Here is a 19,646-nt window from a genome sequence, read left to right as displayed (position 1 = left end):
GACTTGGACTTTGGATGGAATCCTGACAAGTGATTCCACGTTCCTGACATTTACCTGGTGGCAAAGCCCCTGCTCTTGGATTCTCCCTTGCTATTTGTCATTGTCACCACTGACCTTCTATTGCTCCCAGACATTCATGTGGCTTTTTTTTGGGTTACAGTTTTTCAAGTCTCATAAAAATGAGTTACATTAAACGAGGTCTGAATGAGAGTGTATTCTACTATACATTATGTGTTCTGTGAAGGTTTGTGTCACTAAATTATTTAGTTGCTAAATTTCTTTCCGCTTGGAAAACATTGAATCATCCTCTTTTGAATGATCAAACACCACTTTAAAAGATCCAATTTCATTGTTTGGTCAGTCTTCTTTTTGTGATGCAGAAAGGCATTCTTAATTCATTTCTGCTACTATTTTAAATTTTTATCCCACCAGAAGATAATAATTCTCTCGTATTCTTGATAGTTCTGTGATTAAAAATTAATTCATCACCCTCAAAGCCTAATGTCCAAGTTATTATCTTCACATTTTAGGTGAATTTAATAAAACTTCTGTCTGAATGTATTAAGCATTTAGTTGCTGATAAATGCTAAATATGTATGTCCTCAGACTGAACACACCTGTGTGTGTTTGGTTTTCATTGTGGATTTTATGGGTTTGTAATTCATCCATTTAGGATTAATGACAAAAAATCTTTATTGCTTTGGAAATTCTAATAACCATATTAGTGTTCATCACCTAAATAATTTACTCTTTCCCTCGATCTCATGATATTTATTGAAGGTTGGTATCTTTTCTACAGAAGGCAAAGTGTACTCTAACAGACTTCTTTACTATCATTTCTTACTGTACTTTTACTTTTAGGACTTTTGCCTAATATCTTAAAATAGTGACAAAATATAATGCCCTTCATTCATTTGTGGTCGTTGAGTAGTTTCAGTGGCATTGAGAGCATGATGCAAGTATGACTTTATGGAAAGAAGTGTTTTGACTTTATTTTCCTCTTTTCTTCCATAGCAATTCCCAAAAGACACAATCAATGAAGAGGTGATAGAGTTTTTGAGTCCTTACTTTGAAATGCCTGACTATAACATTGAAACTGCTAAACGCGTATGTGGAAATGTAGCTGGTCTTTGTTCCTGGACGAAAGCTATGGCTTCCTTCTTTTCTATAAACAAAGAAGTGCTGCCTCTGAAGGTAAGCCTGCTAGGCAGACCTGGGTGAAGGTGGCTGGGCGGAGTCTCCAGGTCGACCCGTCTTATCTTTACAGGAGCACATGTGCCTGTGGCTTCTGGTGTTAGGATACTCAGGACAATGGGGAGAGTGAGCATAGAAAGGCCAAGCACGGGATGTTTCTTTCTTCTTTGTAATCCTGTTCTAATCAGAACCATATGAGCCTCTAAGCAGGGACAGACTCTCTACAAGGATGCTCCCTACAGGTCCATTGTGGGCTGCTCTATATTTTTCCTCCACAATGTTAACTTGAAAAAACAAAAACAAACAAACAAAAAATGCTGCAAACTGTAGCATAGAATCCTCTGCTGATATTTAAGATCTTTATCCAGAGAATCCTATGAGTGAGGTAGGGTCAAGACAGAATATGCTGAAAGCTGGTCTTAGCTTGGCTTAAGACATGATATATTCCCCCCTTTTCCATTTTTGTTTTGTCTCTCAGGAAAGAAACTGAATATCTGAATATTTGTTATTTAATGTGACTTTTTAGACATGCTTTATGTTTCCTTTGTGTAATTGAATCCTTAAGCTTCATTTTTGCATATTCCTCTACCATTAAAAAGTCAGTCTTCAGCAAATGGAGAGGCAATGGAGATGTGTTTTTTGAAAATGAAATGCTGATGTCTCAAAATCATATCTCATGGCTTGGTTGATTATTTTGCTTTTGTATGAGTCTCATCTCTCTTAATCATCAACTACATTCTACTTACACTTGTTAACTACCCAAGAAACTTAACAATCATCATAGAAGTAATCAAGAGTATCAGGAAGATAGGCATAGAGTTGCAAGTTCTATTTTGTTTCCACTTGTTGTGATACCAGGACCATTTATTCAGCGATTGAGGCTCTTGAGGTCCCAGGACAACCTAAAGGGACAAAGAGTCATTTGAGTCCGATAATTTCAGAGCAAATAATTGATGTCATGCTGTCTGACACCATGGATATTGTGACTATTGAAGACTTCAGCATAGCTCAAAAATGGACAATCTGATATTGACTGAATTAGAACCATTATATCAAGTAAAAAGTACAGGTCATTCTTTGCATACTTTTCCAGTGGGTAACCATGCGTAGTGTCTTTTTTTTTTTTTTTTTTTGAGACAGAGTCTTTCTCTGTCACCCAGGCTGGAGTGCAGTGGCCTGATTTCAGCTCACCACAAGCTCCTCATCCCAGATTCATGACATTCTCCTGCCTCAGCCTCCCGAGTAGCTGGGACTACAGGCGCCTGCCACCACGCCTGGCTAATTCTTTGTATTTTTAGTAGAGATGGGGTTTCACTGTGTTAGCCAGGATGGTCTTGATCTTCTGATGTCGTGATCTGCCCACCTCGGCCTCCCAAAGTGCTGGGATTAAAGACGTGAGCCACCGTGCCCGGACACATAGTGTCTTAAAGAGAACTACTATTAAGTTCATGATGCATAGTTTTTTTCTGTTATTGTTGTCATTTTAAGTACATAGCTGTAATTGTTAAACATGGACATTCTGAACAAGGCTTGCATAAGAACAATGAGATCTCTTCCCCTGTGTTCAATGCCATCCACATTTCAGCTTTCAGCTTTCAGCTTGTCTCAAGACAATCTGGGTCCTACAGTAGGAAGTGAAGGGAACACTATCAGTAGTGGGAACCTTTTTATTTACTCCTACAACCTGTGCTTTTCTTTCTGAGAAATCTGTTCTCTTATATTCTTATAAGTATCTAGCATCTTGGACCACTCAGCTTGTCAGGTTCCTCTTATGTCAGTCAGAAAAATACATGCTGTTACACAGACCCACATTCACTGTGTAGGGAGGAGTAGAAGAGGCAGTGAGTGCATATTGACACCAGGTGGTTCTGTTGAATATATTAAGAAATTCAGACCTAAGCCTTTAACTTCCCTTCTTCCTGGAGGGGCTTCACTTGCAAACCCCTGCTTCTTAAGTGAGGAGAGGTCAAGGGCATTCCCTAAATTCCAGGCGGAATCTCTTAGACACTAATTACTAACGGACACACTGAGGAGCTGTTATCTTTCATCTTGCAATCCTTGTAGTTGGGCTAAGTGACTTCTAGTAGTGAATAAATTCAAACAAGTATGAATTACAGCAATAGCAATTTAGATTCTATTCAAGTTCCTTATAATGAGATTCTCCTTGAAAACTTTATGGAAATCAGTATCAGTACATATAAAGAGAATGTTATAAAAAAGCAGAACTTAAATATTGAACATAGATAATAACAGTAACAACATCTACTATTTATTGAACTCATGTTATGTACCAGGGACTAGACTTGGGATTTTACATATATTATCTTATTTAATCCTCATAAAAAGTCCTAGGAGTTAGTTTTTCAATATTTTAATGAAGAAACTGAAACTCACAGGGTTTAAGCAGCCTGCACAGAGTTCTACAACTCCTAAGTTGAGCAACTAATTGGGTTTGAAGGATTTTGATTAGCAATTGTTGACAGCTTCATTTAATATAAATTTTATTTATTTATTTATTGGTGAGTAAAGTACTAGAAAATGTTCAAAATCTTTGGATTTGCAAAGTTTGTCATTAGCAGGTGACTTTAAGTTGTAAGTTGCTTGACACAGTGACTTTACTTTTTCCTTCCATGTTTTGAGCCATGGGAACAGTTGCAGCTTACAGCAGAGCTGAGGAAAAAGTGTTCCACCAGTCAGGTTCTTTTTAAATTGTAACTTACAAGCGATGCTTTTCTCCGTCACTGGATCTAGTCAATTATGGAACTCTTGAGTTTTTCCCTAAAGATTTATTCTGCCAAAATTTGGAAGCCTGAAGTTTTGAGATAGGAAAATAATTTATTTCAATAGTGTTTTAAAAATAATCTTTTCTCAAATGCTTCAGAAAGAATATGCCTTCTAGTCATCCCATGAAAGTCAATATTAACATTTTGTAAATTTAAAAGGGAAAAATTTGGCTTCAAAAATGATTTTAAAGGATCTAAATTTCTTAGGCACGAACTACTTTTTTACATCTCATCTTTTGCTAATATTGCTTTTGGTTAAGTCTTTTGATTCTATCTTAATAGCTTCTTTAAAACAAACATTTTTAATTAGTCACAGCTCAAGGTATCAAATATGCTTTCCAGAAGGCAAGAAATATATGAAAGTGATAGGAACAATGTCAAGACCACCATGATACACAAAACCTAGATATTTATATTCAGTAAATAATCATTTTACATCCTTTATTACTCCTCAACAGTGAAGAGTCCTGCTAGGCAGATAGTTCTAAATATTGTTTTTTTCTACAACTCTCAGTATTAGCATGTTTTATAATTTACCTATATACATTTAATATTACAGTGTTCTGATCTAGGCAGACTATGGCCTGTGGGCCAAATCTAGCCCACTACCTGTATTTGGATGGCTTGTGAAATAAGAGTAGTTTTTACATGTTTAAATAGTTTTAAAATAAGTACATGAACAATAGTTTTGATTTTGCCGCTTGGCCCAAAATATTTACTATCTGGCACTTTAAAGAAAATATTTGCTGACTTCCTTTCTAATGAAGTGTAACTTTCTGCTTATACACATTTATGTCAAGTTCACATTAAGATTTGTTCAGGACTTAATGTGATTTGAAAGGATTCTGGAGCGAGAACAAAGCAAAGGTATAAACACGTGGCATAGCTGAGTTCTCAGACCCTGAAATGCAGGATGTTTTGAGGTTGGCTGCCCATCTCTTCACTCTGTGTGTGTCCTGTGCAGGCCAACTTGGTGGTGCAAGAGAATCGCCATCTCCTGGCCATGCAGGATCTGCAGAAAGCCCAGGCCGAGTTGGATGACAAGCAGGCGGAACTTGACGTGGTGCAGGCTGAGTATGAACAGGCCATGACTGAAAAGCAGGTAACTGCCCTTTGTCATGGCAGGGACTGTCACACATCTACACGGCTTCTCTCTGTAAGAGTTTGGGTTCTTGTGGGGTTTCACTGAATTTATACATAATACATACATAGCACATAATGGACACCAAGGGTCTTTGGTGAGACAACACGTTGGTCAGTCAAGATGGCAGTCAGTGCTGGAACATAGCTATTCTGAGTTTCTTTATTAGTGGTGATGGTAATGATGACAGCATCTTGTGTAGTAGCATTTTTGTTATGTTTTTCAAATCATGTCCTCCCATTTTTATCTCATTTAATCTTTGAAATAACTTGCAAGGTAGGCAGGGTGGATTTATTTATTTATTTATTGAGACAAGGTCTTCCTCTGTCGTCCAGGCTGGAGTGCAGTGGCATGATCATGGCTCACTGCAGCCTTGAATTCCTGGGGTTAAGTGATCATTCCACCTCAGCCTCCCAAGTAGCTGGGACTACAGACATGCACCACTATGCCTGGCTAATTTTTTGTAGAGACAAGTTTTCACCATATTGCTCAGGCTGGTCTCGAACTCCTGAGCTCAAGCGATACACCTGCCTCAGCCTCCCAAAGGTTGGGATTACAGGTGTGGGCCAAGGCACCCTAGTACCTTACCTATCTTTGTTCTCATTTTAGAGCATTCAAGTCAAATGCCTAAAGAGATCACAGAGGAAAAGTACCTGAGTTTCTAAGTAACCAGGATTTTGTCACTTTTTTTCTTTTACTTTAAATACATACTGATTTTTTTTTTATAAAGTGGTCTCCCTAGAGTGTATAAGCTTTTGGCTTAATAAAATCTGTATCTGCCTCTGATAAATCCAATATTTGGTAAATAATAGCTAGATTCACTCTGTTTTACCTTGATAATTTTATGAAATTCACCTCTACCCCTTCTCAGCCTTTACTTGGCCGAATTGAAATTCCTGCCTTGTTAGTTTTGTAGGGGTCCCAATAAAAGAGTTTAGATAAACACTTCAGTTTCACTATCTGCAGAATGTATGATATATTCTCTTAAAGATAAGTCTTCTGCAAGCAAAGTAAAAGCTTTTGGAAGCTTTAAAGAAGTAGCACTTTTGAAAAATGTCTGTTCATGTCCTTTGCCCACTTTTTAATGAGATTTTTTTTTAAATTGTGAATTTCCTTAAGTTCCTTATAGATCCTGGACATTAAGAGTTTTTCAGATGCATATTTTGCAGTAATTTTCTCCCATTCTATAGGTTGTCTCTTCACTCTGTTGATAGTTTCTTTTACTGTGCAGAAGCTCTTTATTTTAATTAGATCCCATTTGTCAGTTTTTGCTTTCTTTACAACAGACACTTTTCAAAAAAAGACGTACATGTGGCCAACAATCATATGAAAAAAAGCTCAGTATCACTGATCACTAGAGAAATGCACATCAAAACCATAATCAGTTACCATCTCACACCAGTCAGAATGGCTATTATTAAAAAGTCAAAAAACAACAGATGCTGGTGAGATTGTGGAGAAAAAGAATGCTTATACACTGTTGGTCAGAGTGTAAGTTAGTTGAACCATTCTGGTAGATAGTGTGGCAATTCCTCAAAGACCTAAAAACAGAAATACCATTGACCCAGCAATCCCATTACTCGATATATACCCAAAGGAATATAAATCGTTTTGTTATAAAGCCACATGTGTGAGTATGTTCATTGCCGCCCTGTTCACAATAGCAAAGACGTGGAATCAACTTAAATGTTCAACAGTGGTAGACTGGATGAAGAAAATGTGGTACATGTATACCGTGGAATACCACGCAGCTATAAAAAAGAATGAGATTGTGTCCTTTCAGGAACCTAGATGGAACTGGAGGCCATTATCCTTAGCAAACTAACACAGGAACTGAAAAACCAAATACCACATGTTTTCACTTATAAGTGGGAGCCAAATGATGAGAACACATGGACACATAGACGGGAACAACACACACTGGGGCCTATTGGAGGAGGGAGGATGGGAGGAGGGGGAGGATCGGGAAAAATAACTAACAAGTACTAGGCTTAATACCTGGTTGATGAAAAAATCTTCACAACAAACCCCCATGACACAAGTTTACTTATATAACAAACCTGTACACATACCCCTGAACTGAAAATGAAAATGAAATTATAAAAAAGAAGTAGCACTTATGTGGGTTTACATACTTATGCCTCATAAAATTCACTTATGTATGGAAAACATTATGGCAGTTTGAAAGAATCTACTTTGGAAGGAGTGTTAATTTCTACCATTTTGGATGCTCATTTGTATCAGGAAGCTCTACTGAACACAGTGAAAATACTTTCCCTTCTCATTTTATTATGTGTACATTTTAACATTTTTACCTTAATTCATTCAGCAAGCTTTATTGTTTTTGAGCATCTGCTATTTGTTCGGTAAATAATCATGGGACCACAGAAGAACTGTAACATTATGGCTCTAACTCTAAAACTTGAATTTCAACAAATGTCAAATTCCTTATTAAAAAAACGAAATCTGGGCATGCCTACAACCAGCTTCTGAAGTTGATCTTCAGTCATTTCCGTTGCTCTTCTCCCTCCATAGGACTCCATGAAAGTCCAGGGGTTTGTGGGCCTCCCAGAAGGCAGAAGGGTTCCAATCTGCAGTTCACCATGGCCCAGGCCTGCATGGCCCATTGAAGGAGAGTGTGTCCTGGCTATGCCCCATGCAGAATCCAGTGCCTTTGCCTAGGGCTCAGCTTGCCTAGGCCTGCTGGAGAGCTAGTCACCTCTCTGGGACCTATGAAAGAGTGGGCCTGAGGATGGGGGTACTACTCAGGGAACCCAGTAAGTCCCGTGTGCTCCCCTCAACAGGCTGGGGGGATCTCACGGAACTTACGGCTTTCTTTCTCTTGCATTCTCAACATTTACTCCTTTCTCTTCTCCCAAATTATAATCCCCCAAAGAAGCCTGGGCTTCCAGAAAACAAAAGCCAGAAAGGGAGAGGACTGGTCATTTTCTGATTTGGCTGATGGAATTGGAATTGCAGAATTTAGGGAAAGCAAATCAATATTAAAAGTATGTTACAAATAAAAAGTTTTTTTTTCTAATAAACAATGTAGGATCGTCCTTCCCAGCTGGCACCTTCCCTCTTGAGGGAAACAAACAGATGTGAGTGGCCGTAGTTAGGGGATGTTTCTCTCCAATGGACTGTTGGTTTTTTTGCCTTAACTTCAGAGGAGGAAAATAGATTAGGACGAAGTGGAATAAATATCTTGCTTTTGAAAAACACTGCAATGTGTTATTATTACAAAAGCAATTCATATCTCTATAGAAAATACAGGTAACTCTGGCGATGAACATTAATCATATTGTGTTATTATTCATATCATAATACATGCCTTTCACATGCATTTTAAACTCAACATAACTGATAATTTAGGAATGCCATGTTATAAATTGAATTTTTAACAATATATTGTGATCTTTCTTGGTCATAAAAATTTTTATAGGATTTTTTTATGGCTTCAGAGTATTCTTATTCATGGATACACTATAATTTATTTAAATAATCCTCTATTGTTAGACATTTAGCATGTGTATGTATATTTGAACACCCAGTGACTTGTCATGTAGCTAAACCTTTGTCCATATCCATTTTATTTCATAAGTTTAGATTTTTACAAGTAGAATAAGCAATTGTTGCTTAAACACTAAGAAACAGAGCCATTTGTTTTTTGCCTTTTGTGTTTTTTTGAGTGGATTTGAGCGGCACGATCTTGGCTCACTGCAATCTCCACCTCCCGGATTCAAGTGATTCTCCTGCCTTAGCCTCCCAAGTAGCTGGGATTACAGGCGCCTGCCACCACGCCCGGATAATTTTTGTATTTTTAGTAGAGATGGGGTTTCACCATGTTGGTCAGGCTGGTCTTGAACTCCTGACCTCAAGTGATCCGTCTGCCTCGCAGCCTCCCAAAGTACTGAGATTACAGGCATGAGCCACCGGAGCCATTTGTTTTTAAGAACTAAGCACTGGTCAGGTGCAGTGGCTCATGCCTGTAATCCCAGCACTTTGGGAGGCTGAGGTGGGCGGATCACCTGAGGTTGGGAGCTTGAGACCAGCCTGACCAACATGGAGAAACCCCATCTCTACTAAAAATACAAAATTAGCAGGGTGTGGTGGCGTATGCCTGTAATCCCAGCTACTTGGGAGGCTGAGGCAGGAGAATCACTTGAACCCGGGAGGCAGAGGTTGCAGTGAGCTGAGGTCATGCCATTGCACTGCAGCCTGGGTAACAAGAGTGAAACTCTCTCCAGCCAAGTTCCATGGGCAGGGGATAAGAGAGAGGACAGGGCAAAGGAGAGAGGACTGGGCTGACGGACACAATGGAAATAGAATCTCATGCTTCTTGTGAAGTATGGCTCACATGTCTCAGGAAGGCAGATAATATGGCGTGTTCTACAATTATATTTTTGAGCCAGAGGCTATATTTATTTCAGTAAAAGTTTTCTTGTGATTATGACCTTTGTTAGACCTTGCTTGAAGACGCAGAGCGATGCAGACACAAGATGCAGACAGCTTCCACGCTCATCAGTGGCTTGGCAGGTGAAAAAGAAAGATGGACAGAGCAAAGCCAAGAGTTTGCTGCACAAACTAAAAGACTTGTAGGTATGTCAATTTCTTTATTAATGAGATTGTGTGTTGACTGTGATAGGGAATTCGAAAGCTTATACTTTAATCCAATTCGTGTGTGTGTGTGTGTGTGTGTGTGAGTTTCTCCAGCCATTTCAGAGAAAGAGACATTGTTCTGGCATCTATGCTGTCCTTATTAGATGTGTCAACTACCTTTATGCCTTTTATTATCAGGTCACTTTAGAATTCTGTGAGTGCATGGGTATATTGATGAAGGTCACATTTAATGAAGGCTCTGTCTTATGAGGGTTGATTCTCTTAAACTTAGAGGTCATCTTTTCACTTCTAATGAGAGTAAAGATAATCCAGTGCTTGACTGCTAGTAGGTATCACTTGGTAGGCCACTTGGACCTTATTGACTAATAAACCAGACTACTGCTTATTCACCAGCACAGCCACTTGTGCTTCCAGTTTGATTTGTGGAATTTAGTTTAAAAGAATTATTTCCTTTTTATTTTTTTTCATTTTTAATATGCTGTACAATCACAAGGATGAACCTAAAGTATTTCAATGGTGTTTGTTTTCTATTTTAGGGGATGTACTGTTGGCTACAGCTTTTCTATCTTATTCTGGTCCATTTAACCAAGAGTTTCGTGATCTTCTGTTAAATGACTGGCGGAAGGAAATGAAAGCCCGGAAAATTCCATTTGGACAGAACCTAAATCTCAGTGAGATGTTGATTGATGCTCCTACTATTAGTGAATGGAACCTCCAAGGTCTGCCAAATGATGACTTGTCCATTCAAAATGGAATTATTGTCATGAAGGCATCTCGTTACCCTTTGTTAATTGATCCACAGACTCAAGGCAAGATCTGGATTAAAAATAAAGAAAGCCGAAATGAACTCCAGGTAATTTGTGTTTTAGTATGTTTATGTTACCGGTTAAGTTTTATTGCCTCAGATAAATAAGAATCCAAGAGTAAAGAAATATTTGAAAACACTAGAGATGTTTTTGTAATCCTAGGTAGAGCAGTAGCAGATGCAAGCTTAAATCTAATATAAAAATATTTTCTAAAACTTTCATTATTTGCATTTGTGTTGATCTCTACCAATGCCATCTTTCAATGGTTTCAGACTATCCTGTCAGGGTCCAGGGCTCTCTTTGATAAGTAGAGAACGGCAGAGCTGTATCACACAAAGTGTGCAGCACTTTGCATGAATACTTCCTAATTATTACATTATTATTTGTCACAAAAGTGGTAGTGGTGAAGAAAAAACATTGTTCCCACACAGAGCCTTTACATGCTTCCCAATAAAACAAAACGATGGTTTGCTAAACAACAATGCAAACATTGTTAAGTTAAACTTCTTTACAATTTCACCAAGTGTGGGTTTCAAAGCCAAGGATCTCTAAAAATCTATATGAAAGTTGAATGCCCCTTATCCTAAATACTTGGGATCCGAAGTGTTTCAGATTTTAGATTTTGGAATATTTGCATGTACATAATGAGATAACTTGAGGATGGGACCCAAGTCAGAACATGAAATTCATTTATGTTTCATATACACCTTATTTATATACTTGAAGATAATTTTATACAATATTTTAAACAATTTTATGCATGAAACAAAGTTTGTGTACATTCAACCATCAGAAAGCATAGGGGTCAGGTGTGGAATTTTCCACTGTGGCGTCATGTGGGCTCTCAACAAGTTTTGTATTTTGGAACATTTTGGTTGCTCAATTTGTGTTTGCCTCTTGCAGTAGAATGCTTTAGGCTTCATTTGAAAATAGTTATCCCTGTGCATTGCTTCATGATAATGTCTGTCAACAGCAACCTTGTGATCCTGTTCCTAGATCACGTCTTTAAATCACAAGTACTTCAGAAACCACCTGGAAGACAGCCTTTCTCTTGGAAGGCCTTTGCTTATTGAAGATGTTGGAGAGGAGCTAGATCCAGCACTAGATAATGTTTTGGAAAGAAACTTCATTAAAACTGGGTCTACCTTTAAGGTAGGTTAAACCTATGGATGACAATGTGCAGAACAATTACCATGAGGCCAGGTCACTGTGACACAGATAGAATTCTGTCAATAGGCAACAACTTAAATTTGAGTCCTTGGGAAAGGTTTGCTTTTCTCTTCTACACTTCTTGACTTTGGATTAAAATATCCAAGAACAAGCCTTTTAGGAATATTGACTTCACTAGTAATGTGAAAAGGGTCTGACTGCATTTGATGCTAACAGCTTTGAAGCCTCTCCATGCCCCTCTCCCCTTCTGCCCCACCCACATCTGTGCAAGCTGATAAAACCTGGGTGCCCCCTGCTTTGGCACGGGTTGAAAATTCAAACCATGCAATCCCCTGTCCACACCTATGTATGGGAACCCTCACCCCAGCTCTATGCCCTAAACACCATAAAGCCCTAGAGCAGCTGCCCCTCCCTGCTCTCTCAAGCCAGTTTTTGGGACCTGTTTGGGAACCTGCTCTGATCTCTCCCAAAATCTTATCATGTGAGTAATAAACCTTTTTATACTCTTTTGGTGCATGTGTAGCAGCATCAGTCTCAACCTGTGAACTGAATTTTGGGTAAGGGATCCATCTCACTCCTGCAATGTGATCACAACAATTTTGGTGTTAAATTCTATTTTCAGTCCATTATATATGTGTGTGTGTATATGTATGTTTCTTCCTCCCATCCTTCTTTGCTTCCTTTCTTTCATCCTAGTTGTCTGAAGCTGTGCAGATGCCTCATGACCATTTCTTTTTTAGTATACAAATGATCTCCAATTATGTAATTATTTAAAACAATACTTGATCTGATACAGAAAAGACACAGTAAGGTATATCTCTATTTTATTACTTTTAAATTTCTTTTTATAAAAAAGGTGAAAGTTGGTGACAAGGAAGTAGATGTGTTGGATGGCTTTAGACTCTACATTACCACCAAATTGCCTAACCCAGCCTACACCCCTGAGATAAGTGCCCGTACCTCCATCATTGATTTCACTGTCACCATGAAAGGTCTAGAAGATCAGTTACTGGGGAGGGTCATTCTCACAGAGAAGCAGGTGAGTGAAGTGTGGCTCCCTCCCATTCTGCATTACTTTAATGTCATATTTCATTGACAAAAATAAGATAATGACAGTTGTAATAGGACTGAGTTTCTCTCCTTTTATTCCCTGTGTTTTTTTCCATTAATCTCCAAGTGTTTTCTTTTTTTCCTAAAGGAAATTATTAACCAATCATCTACCCATATGTTTCACAAATGTCTCATAAATTACATATGTCATCGATTGCCTTTATACAGACTGATGATGAAACTACGAGGAATCAGTCTCATTTTCAGCATCATTGCTCTGTTCTTAAATTACTTGATTTTTCTGAAAAGTGTGTTCTATTATGAATTCTACTCATCTGTTGACTTTTACTTTTCTAGTACACATCTAGGTTTTTCTTTCATTTGATTCATTATTATGCTTTTAGAATATAAAATTAGAACTTTGTACTCATAACAAACAACATTGTCAGTTCTCATTTTTCATCTAAGAGAGCCCTGTAGTATGTCCTGATGGGATCTGATGTGAGAAGACAGAAGTTTGTGCCACCTGAGTTTCACTCTGTAACTTTTGAAGGCTACTGACTTAACTATGCTAATGAAACATAACTCTATTTCTGCCTTCTTTACTTCTGTTTTATGGAATAACTTAATGCTCAGTGAAAAATGGCCACACATTTGTAAACTTCCTTCTTTTGAATGAACATTTTCTTTAGGGAGTATGTGAGGCTTCAGCAAAGAAACGTGGAAGATTTTAATGGGAACGTTATGGTGAAACTGCACGAACTCTTAACATTGCTATTGATTTGCTCCTGGGTTTAATAATAATGAGGAATTTAGTTAACTTTACGGCACCTTCTATGCTGACCTGAAGATTATTTATGTTAATACAGTCAGCAAAGTCTTTGGGGTCTGTCCCTCCCCTTATCTGTACCTTTTCTGTGTGTTGTACGGTGCTTGCCCTTCTGAGCCCTACCACATGTCTATCTCTTTCTCCTCCACTTCCTCCCCTTCTCTCTCCCTTCCCTTTTCCTGAACATTATTGTTAATTTATAGCACATGAATCACAGAGTCATAAAGTTGGAAGCTGCATTAGGAGCATTTAATCCAGCTTCATAAATTCGCGTGGTTGAGTGATCTCAGAATGGCAGATACTGATTCTGGTTCCTGCCACTGAGTTGCTGTTGTGGTAATGACAGCCTTCAAAATATGTACTTGCTTAGTTTTTGAGTCCCGAGTTAAATCTCAGTAGAGGTGGTGGAGGAAATTTAGCATTGTCATATAATTACTTCAGGCGGGACTGGGATTCTTGAGTAATAGCATGTGACCTTGAGCAAGTGGAAGTTCCTGAGGGTCTTTTGGGCCACCTCTGTCACTGGTATTTGAGACTCTCCTTCCACCTGTAGCCTTGGCTTCGTAGAGATAAGGGGCCCTGATGGCAGTTTGAATAATATTCTTGTCCTTGGTTTTCTTATATTCAACTAAATGAATACAGTCTCCTTGGAACAAATAATTTGATCTGACAGACTTAGATTGCAGCAAAACACAACAACAGCAACAGCAACAACAAAAACAAAAATAAACCCATCACTGGGCCTTAATTCCTAAAGCAGAGGTTTAAGATGAAATAAGGAGCTTGTTAAGCTCATTTGAAAGCACTTGGAGCAGCCCTGAAAAGCCAGTATGGATGCAGGACCAGGCTTTTTCTTACTTCTTAGGAAAATTGAGTGTCTTGAGAAAATTACTCCTTTAATATTATCTCATTATCAGAATCTGTTCTGGGCTCACAGTAAATAATTCTTACAAAATGATCAGCCAGATAATGTGACACTCATTTTTTTCTTTCATAATAACAGACACTCGTTTTCTTTTATAATGTGAACAGCATTATAACGCCTAACCTTTATTTATTTTGTTCCCAAAATGAGGTCTTGTGATAGAAGAAGCGAGCTGCTGGGCTTAATTTTGATGGATTTTCAGCAGTATGCTTATTCTAAGGGGCTTTTACTTTTGCAGCTTCTTCACTTCCCAGCATATTCCTGAATCTGCTAACACTGCTGGACCTTCTCAGTCTGGGTGGTGCAAATGGGTCTGAGTTGATCCCTGCTGCTTTGGGGTCATTTCCTACAGTCTAGTTACTCAATTGAAAAGAGTCTTATGTCTGTGCCTTATGAACACAGATATGTCAGTTCTGGCCAGGGCAATCAAGCAGGAGAAAGAAATAAAGGGTATTCAATTAGGAAAAGAGGAACTCAAATTGTCCCTATTTGCAGGGACATGATTGTATATCTAGAAAACCCCATCGTCTCAGCCCAAAATCTCCTTAAGCTGATAAGCAACTTCAGCAAAGTCTCAGGATACAAAATCAATGTGCAAAAATCACAAGCATTCTTATACACCAATAACAGACAAACAGAGAGCCAAATCATGAGTGAACTCCCATTCACAATTGCTTCAAAGAGAATAAAATACCTAGGAATCCAACTTACAGGGGATGTGAAGGACCTTTTCAAGGCGAACTACAAACCACTGCTCAAGGAAATAAAAGAGGATACAAACAAATGGAAGAACATTCCATGCTCATGGATAGGAAGAATCAATATCATGAAAATGGCCATACTGCCCAAGGTAATTTATAGATTCAATGCCATCCCCATCAAGCTACCAATGACTTTCTTCACAGAATTGGAAAAAACTACTTTAAAGTTCATATGGAACCAAAAAAGAGCCCACATTGCCAAGACAATCCTAAGCCAAAAGAACAAAGCTGGAGGCATCATGCTACCTGACTTCAAACATACTACAAGGCTATAGTAACCAAAACAGCATGGTACTGGTACCAAAACATAGATACAGACCAATGGAACAGAACAGAGCCCTCAGAAATAACGCCACATATCTACAACTATCTGATCTTTGACAAACCTGACAAAAACAAGAAATGGGGAAAGGATTCCCTATTTAATAAATGGTGCTGGGAAAACTGGCTAGCCATATGTAGAAAGCTGAAACTGGATCCCTTCCTTACACCTTATACAAAAATTAATTCAAGATGGATTAAAGACTTAAATGTTAGACCTAAAACCATAAAAACTCTAGAAGAAAACCTAGGCAATACCATTCAGGACATAGGCATGGGCAAGGACTTCATGTCTAAAACTCCAAAAGCAATGGCAACAAAAGCCAAAATTGACAAATGGGATCTAATTAAACTAAAGAGCTTCTGCACAGCAAAGGAAACTACCATCAGAGTGAACAGGCAACCTACAAAATGGGAGAAAATTTTCGCAACCTACTCATCTGACAAAGGGCTAATATCCAGAATCTACAATGAACTCCAACAAATTTACAAGAAAAAAACAAACAACCCCATCAAAAAGTGGGCAAAGGACATGAACAGACACTTCTCAAAAGAAGACATTTATGCAGCCAAAAAACACATGAAAAAATGCTCACCATCACTGGCCATCAGAGAAATGCAAATCAAAACCACAATGAGATACCATCTCACACCAGTTAGAATGGCAATCATTAAAAAGTCAGGAAACAACAGGTGCTGGAGAGGATGTGGAGAAATAGGAACACTTTTACACTGTTGGTGGGACTGTAAACTAGTTCAACCCTTGTGGAAGTCAGTGTGGCGATTCCTCAGGGATCTAGAACTAGAAATTCCATTTGACCCAGCCATCCCATTACTGGGTATATACCCAAAGGACTATAAATCATGCTGCTATAAAGACACATGCACACGTATGTTTATTGCGGCATTATTCACAATAGCAAAGACTTGGAACCAACCCAAATGTCCAACCATGATAGACTGGATTAAGAAAATGTGGCACATATACACCATGGAATACTATGCAGCCATAAAAAATGATGAGTTCACGTCCTTTGTAGGGACATGGATGAAATTGGAAATCATCATTCTCAGTAAACTATCGCAAGAACAAAAAACCAAACACCGCATATTCTCACTCATAGGTGGGAATTGAACAATGAGAACACATGGACACAGGAAGGGGAACATCACACTTCGGGGACTGTTGTGGGGTGGGGGGAGGGGGGAGGGATAGCATTGGGAGATATACCTAATGCTAGATGACGAGTTGGTGGGTGCAGCGCACCAGCATGGCACATGTATACATATGTAACTTACCTGCATGTTGCGCACATGTGCCATAGAGCCTAAAGTATAATAATAATAATAATAATAATAAAAATAAAAATAAAAAAAAAAAAAAGAAAAAAATCAAAAAAAGAATGAGAACTCTGGCTGCCATTTGTCTTTTACTGATTTCAAAACTTTGGTTATAAATGCAGTTTAAGTACACAAATAAGTTTAGTTTTCATTTGCTTCTTTGTTAAGCTACTTACAGTAAAAAATCATTTAATTAACAAATGCTATGTTCACGAAATTTTACCAAACCACCCTGTATGTGTAAATTTTTATTTTATTTTTAATTGACATATAGTAATTGTGCATGTTTATGGGGTACATAGTGATATTTCCATAATACAATGTATAGTCATCAGATTGGGGTAATTAGCATATCCATCATCTCAAACATTGATTATTTCTCTATGTTGGGAACATTCAATATTCTCCTTCAAACTATTTGAAATTATATAATATATTATAATCATTAAGTACAGTCATCCTATAATGCTATAAAACACTATAACTTGTTTGTCCTATCTAGCTGTAATTTTGTATCTTGACAAATCTCTCCCTCTCTCACCCTTTCCCCCACCCTTCCCAGCCTCTAGTATCCTCTGTTCTACTTTTCACTTCTATGAGATCAACATTTTTTTTTTAGCTTACATATGTGAGTGAGAATATGTAGTGTTTTACTTTCTGTTCCTAGCTTATTTCACTTAACATAATGACCTCCAGTTCCATCCATGGTGCTGTGAATGACAGGATTTTATTCTTTTTTATTGCTGAATAGTATTCCATTGTGTATGTATACCACATTTTCCTCATCCATTCATCTGTTGTTGGGCACCTAGGTTAATTCCATATCTTGTCAATTGTGGATAGTGCTGCGGTAAACATGCGGATGCAGACATGTCTTCGATACACTGATTTCCTTTCCTTTGAGTAAATGCCCAGTAGTGGGATTGATGGATCATGTGGTAGTTCTATTTGTTTCGATGTGTGTATCTGTGTGTGTACTTTTTTGAGGAACTTCCATACTGTTCTCCATAGTGGTTGTACTAGTTTACGTTCCTACACACAGTGTTTAACAGTTCCCTTTTCTCTGCATCTTCATCAGTATTTGTTATTTTTTTGACTTTTTGATAATAGCCAACCCAGCTGGGGTGAGATGATATGTCATTTTGGTTTTGATTTGTATTTCCCCAACCATTAATGATGTTGAGAATTTTTTCATATATTTCTTGGCCATTTTTATGTGTTTTGAGACATGTCTGTTCAGATAATTTGCCTGTTTTTTAATCAATTTTTTTTCTGTTGAGATGTTTGAGTTCCTTGTATGTTCTGGATATTAATCCCCTTTTAAATAAATAGTTTGTAACTATTTGCTTCCATTTTGTAAGTTATCTTTTCACTCTGTTGATTGTTTCCTTTGCTGTGCAGAAGCTTTTTGATATAACCCCATTTGTTTATTTTGGCTTTTGTTGCCTGTGCTTTTGAGGTGTTATTCATAGAATCTTTTCCCAGACCAGTGTCTTGAAGCATTTCCTCTGTGTTTTCTTCTAGTAGCTTTATAGTTTCAGGTCTTACTTTTAGATCTTTGATCTATTTCTTACTTTTAAAATTCCCTTTGGAATATATCACAGTTTATATAAGAATTTTACATTGTAGCCTTAGAATATATATAGAACACTTATCACACATCTTTACTCTTTTATCTATCTGTCTGTCTGTCTGTCTGTCTGTCTATCTATCTATCTATCTACCTACCTACCTACCTACCTACCTACCTATCAATATATCTGTCTGCCTCTAAGAGATAATACCTTTGGTGAGAAATAGACTTATGGATAAAATTATTTTGATTAATTTTGCCTCATCATATTAATCTGAAAATGTCTTGTCTTCTTATGAATTGGTGGAATGAAAGTAATCGTTTAATACAAATGTTTAAATCAGCCATATAAATGAAAATATGCCTATAACCATATCCCTAAGTAGGTTTTCAATCTTTTAACCTTGAACAAAAACCAAGCAACAGTTGTTCTATTTTTTTTTTTCTCAGATAACCTTTCTTTTGCCAATAACTTTCTAGTGCCCAAGTATTTGGCCACTTGTTTCTATTTAATATACAGATTGCTTTTGGGATTCCAAATAGTACCTTAAATTATATTATTTACTTAGTATGTTTTATTTTCATCTGTTTCAAACTTTGGGGAAATGTACTTCTTAGCTTTATTTTAATCCTTTGGGGTATATAGGCAATTACTTTAATCGACAAATTTGTTAACAATTGTATTAAATTGACTACAGCCATCTCAATAATGTTCAATCTTTTTAGTTACTATTTGAAAAATAGTTACTATTGAAAAAATGTACAAGAATTGAATGGTTTGCCACTCATTGTATACATCATTACTATGTTTATTTTATTAATATTTGTTTCATAAGCAACATGGAGGCATGGTTTTAACCCCAATTCATAGTTCTCAAGTAGAAATAAGATTAGAAAAGTAGATTGTGACAGGTTTTGCCAACTATATTGAGAATTTTGGACCTTTCAAAATAGGTAAGGGAGATCTACTGAGTGACTGTGAATGGAAAAGGGTCAGCAGGAAAACCAGTTTTGTTAGAGGAGTCCATGAATGACAAGTAAATTCTCAAGTAGGGCAGTGGTTATGTGATTGAAAAAATGGGCAGAAAGGTAAAGGTTTCTGTGCAGCAAGAATTGATAAGACTTGGTTCTG

General features: G+C 37.5%; 1 protein-coding gene across 1 annotated transcript in view; it reads left to right on the top strand.

Annotated features, from left to right (window-relative positions):
- The window catches only part of DNAH5 (dynein axonemal heavy chain 5), a 323,290-nt gene that overhangs the window by 249,848 nt on the left and 53,796 nt on the right, over positions 1-19,646 (top strand). The window contains exons 60-65 of the mRNA XM_024247511.3: positions 1,015-1,194; positions 4,942-5,079; positions 9,582-9,717; positions 10,275-10,591; positions 11,541-11,696; positions 12,571-12,753. Coding sequence (XP_024103279.2) covers positions 1,015-1,194; positions 4,942-5,079; positions 9,582-9,717; positions 10,275-10,591; positions 11,541-11,696; positions 12,571-12,753 — 1,110 coding nt within the window. The remainder of the gene's footprint in view (positions 1-1,014; positions 1,195-4,941; positions 5,080-9,581; positions 9,718-10,274; positions 10,592-11,540; positions 11,697-12,570; positions 12,754-19,646) is intronic.

This window comes from Pongo abelii, chromosome 4 (assembly GCF_028885655.2).
Source record: "Pongo abelii isolate AG06213 chromosome 4, NHGRI_mPonAbe1-v2.0_pri, whole genome shotgun sequence".
Classification (NCBI taxonomy): Eukaryota; Metazoa; Chordata; class Mammalia; order Primates; family Hominidae; genus Pongo; species Pongo abelii.
The sequence above is the reverse complement of the archived record's forward strand: the minus strand, read 5'-3'. Positions and strand labels throughout refer to the sequence as shown.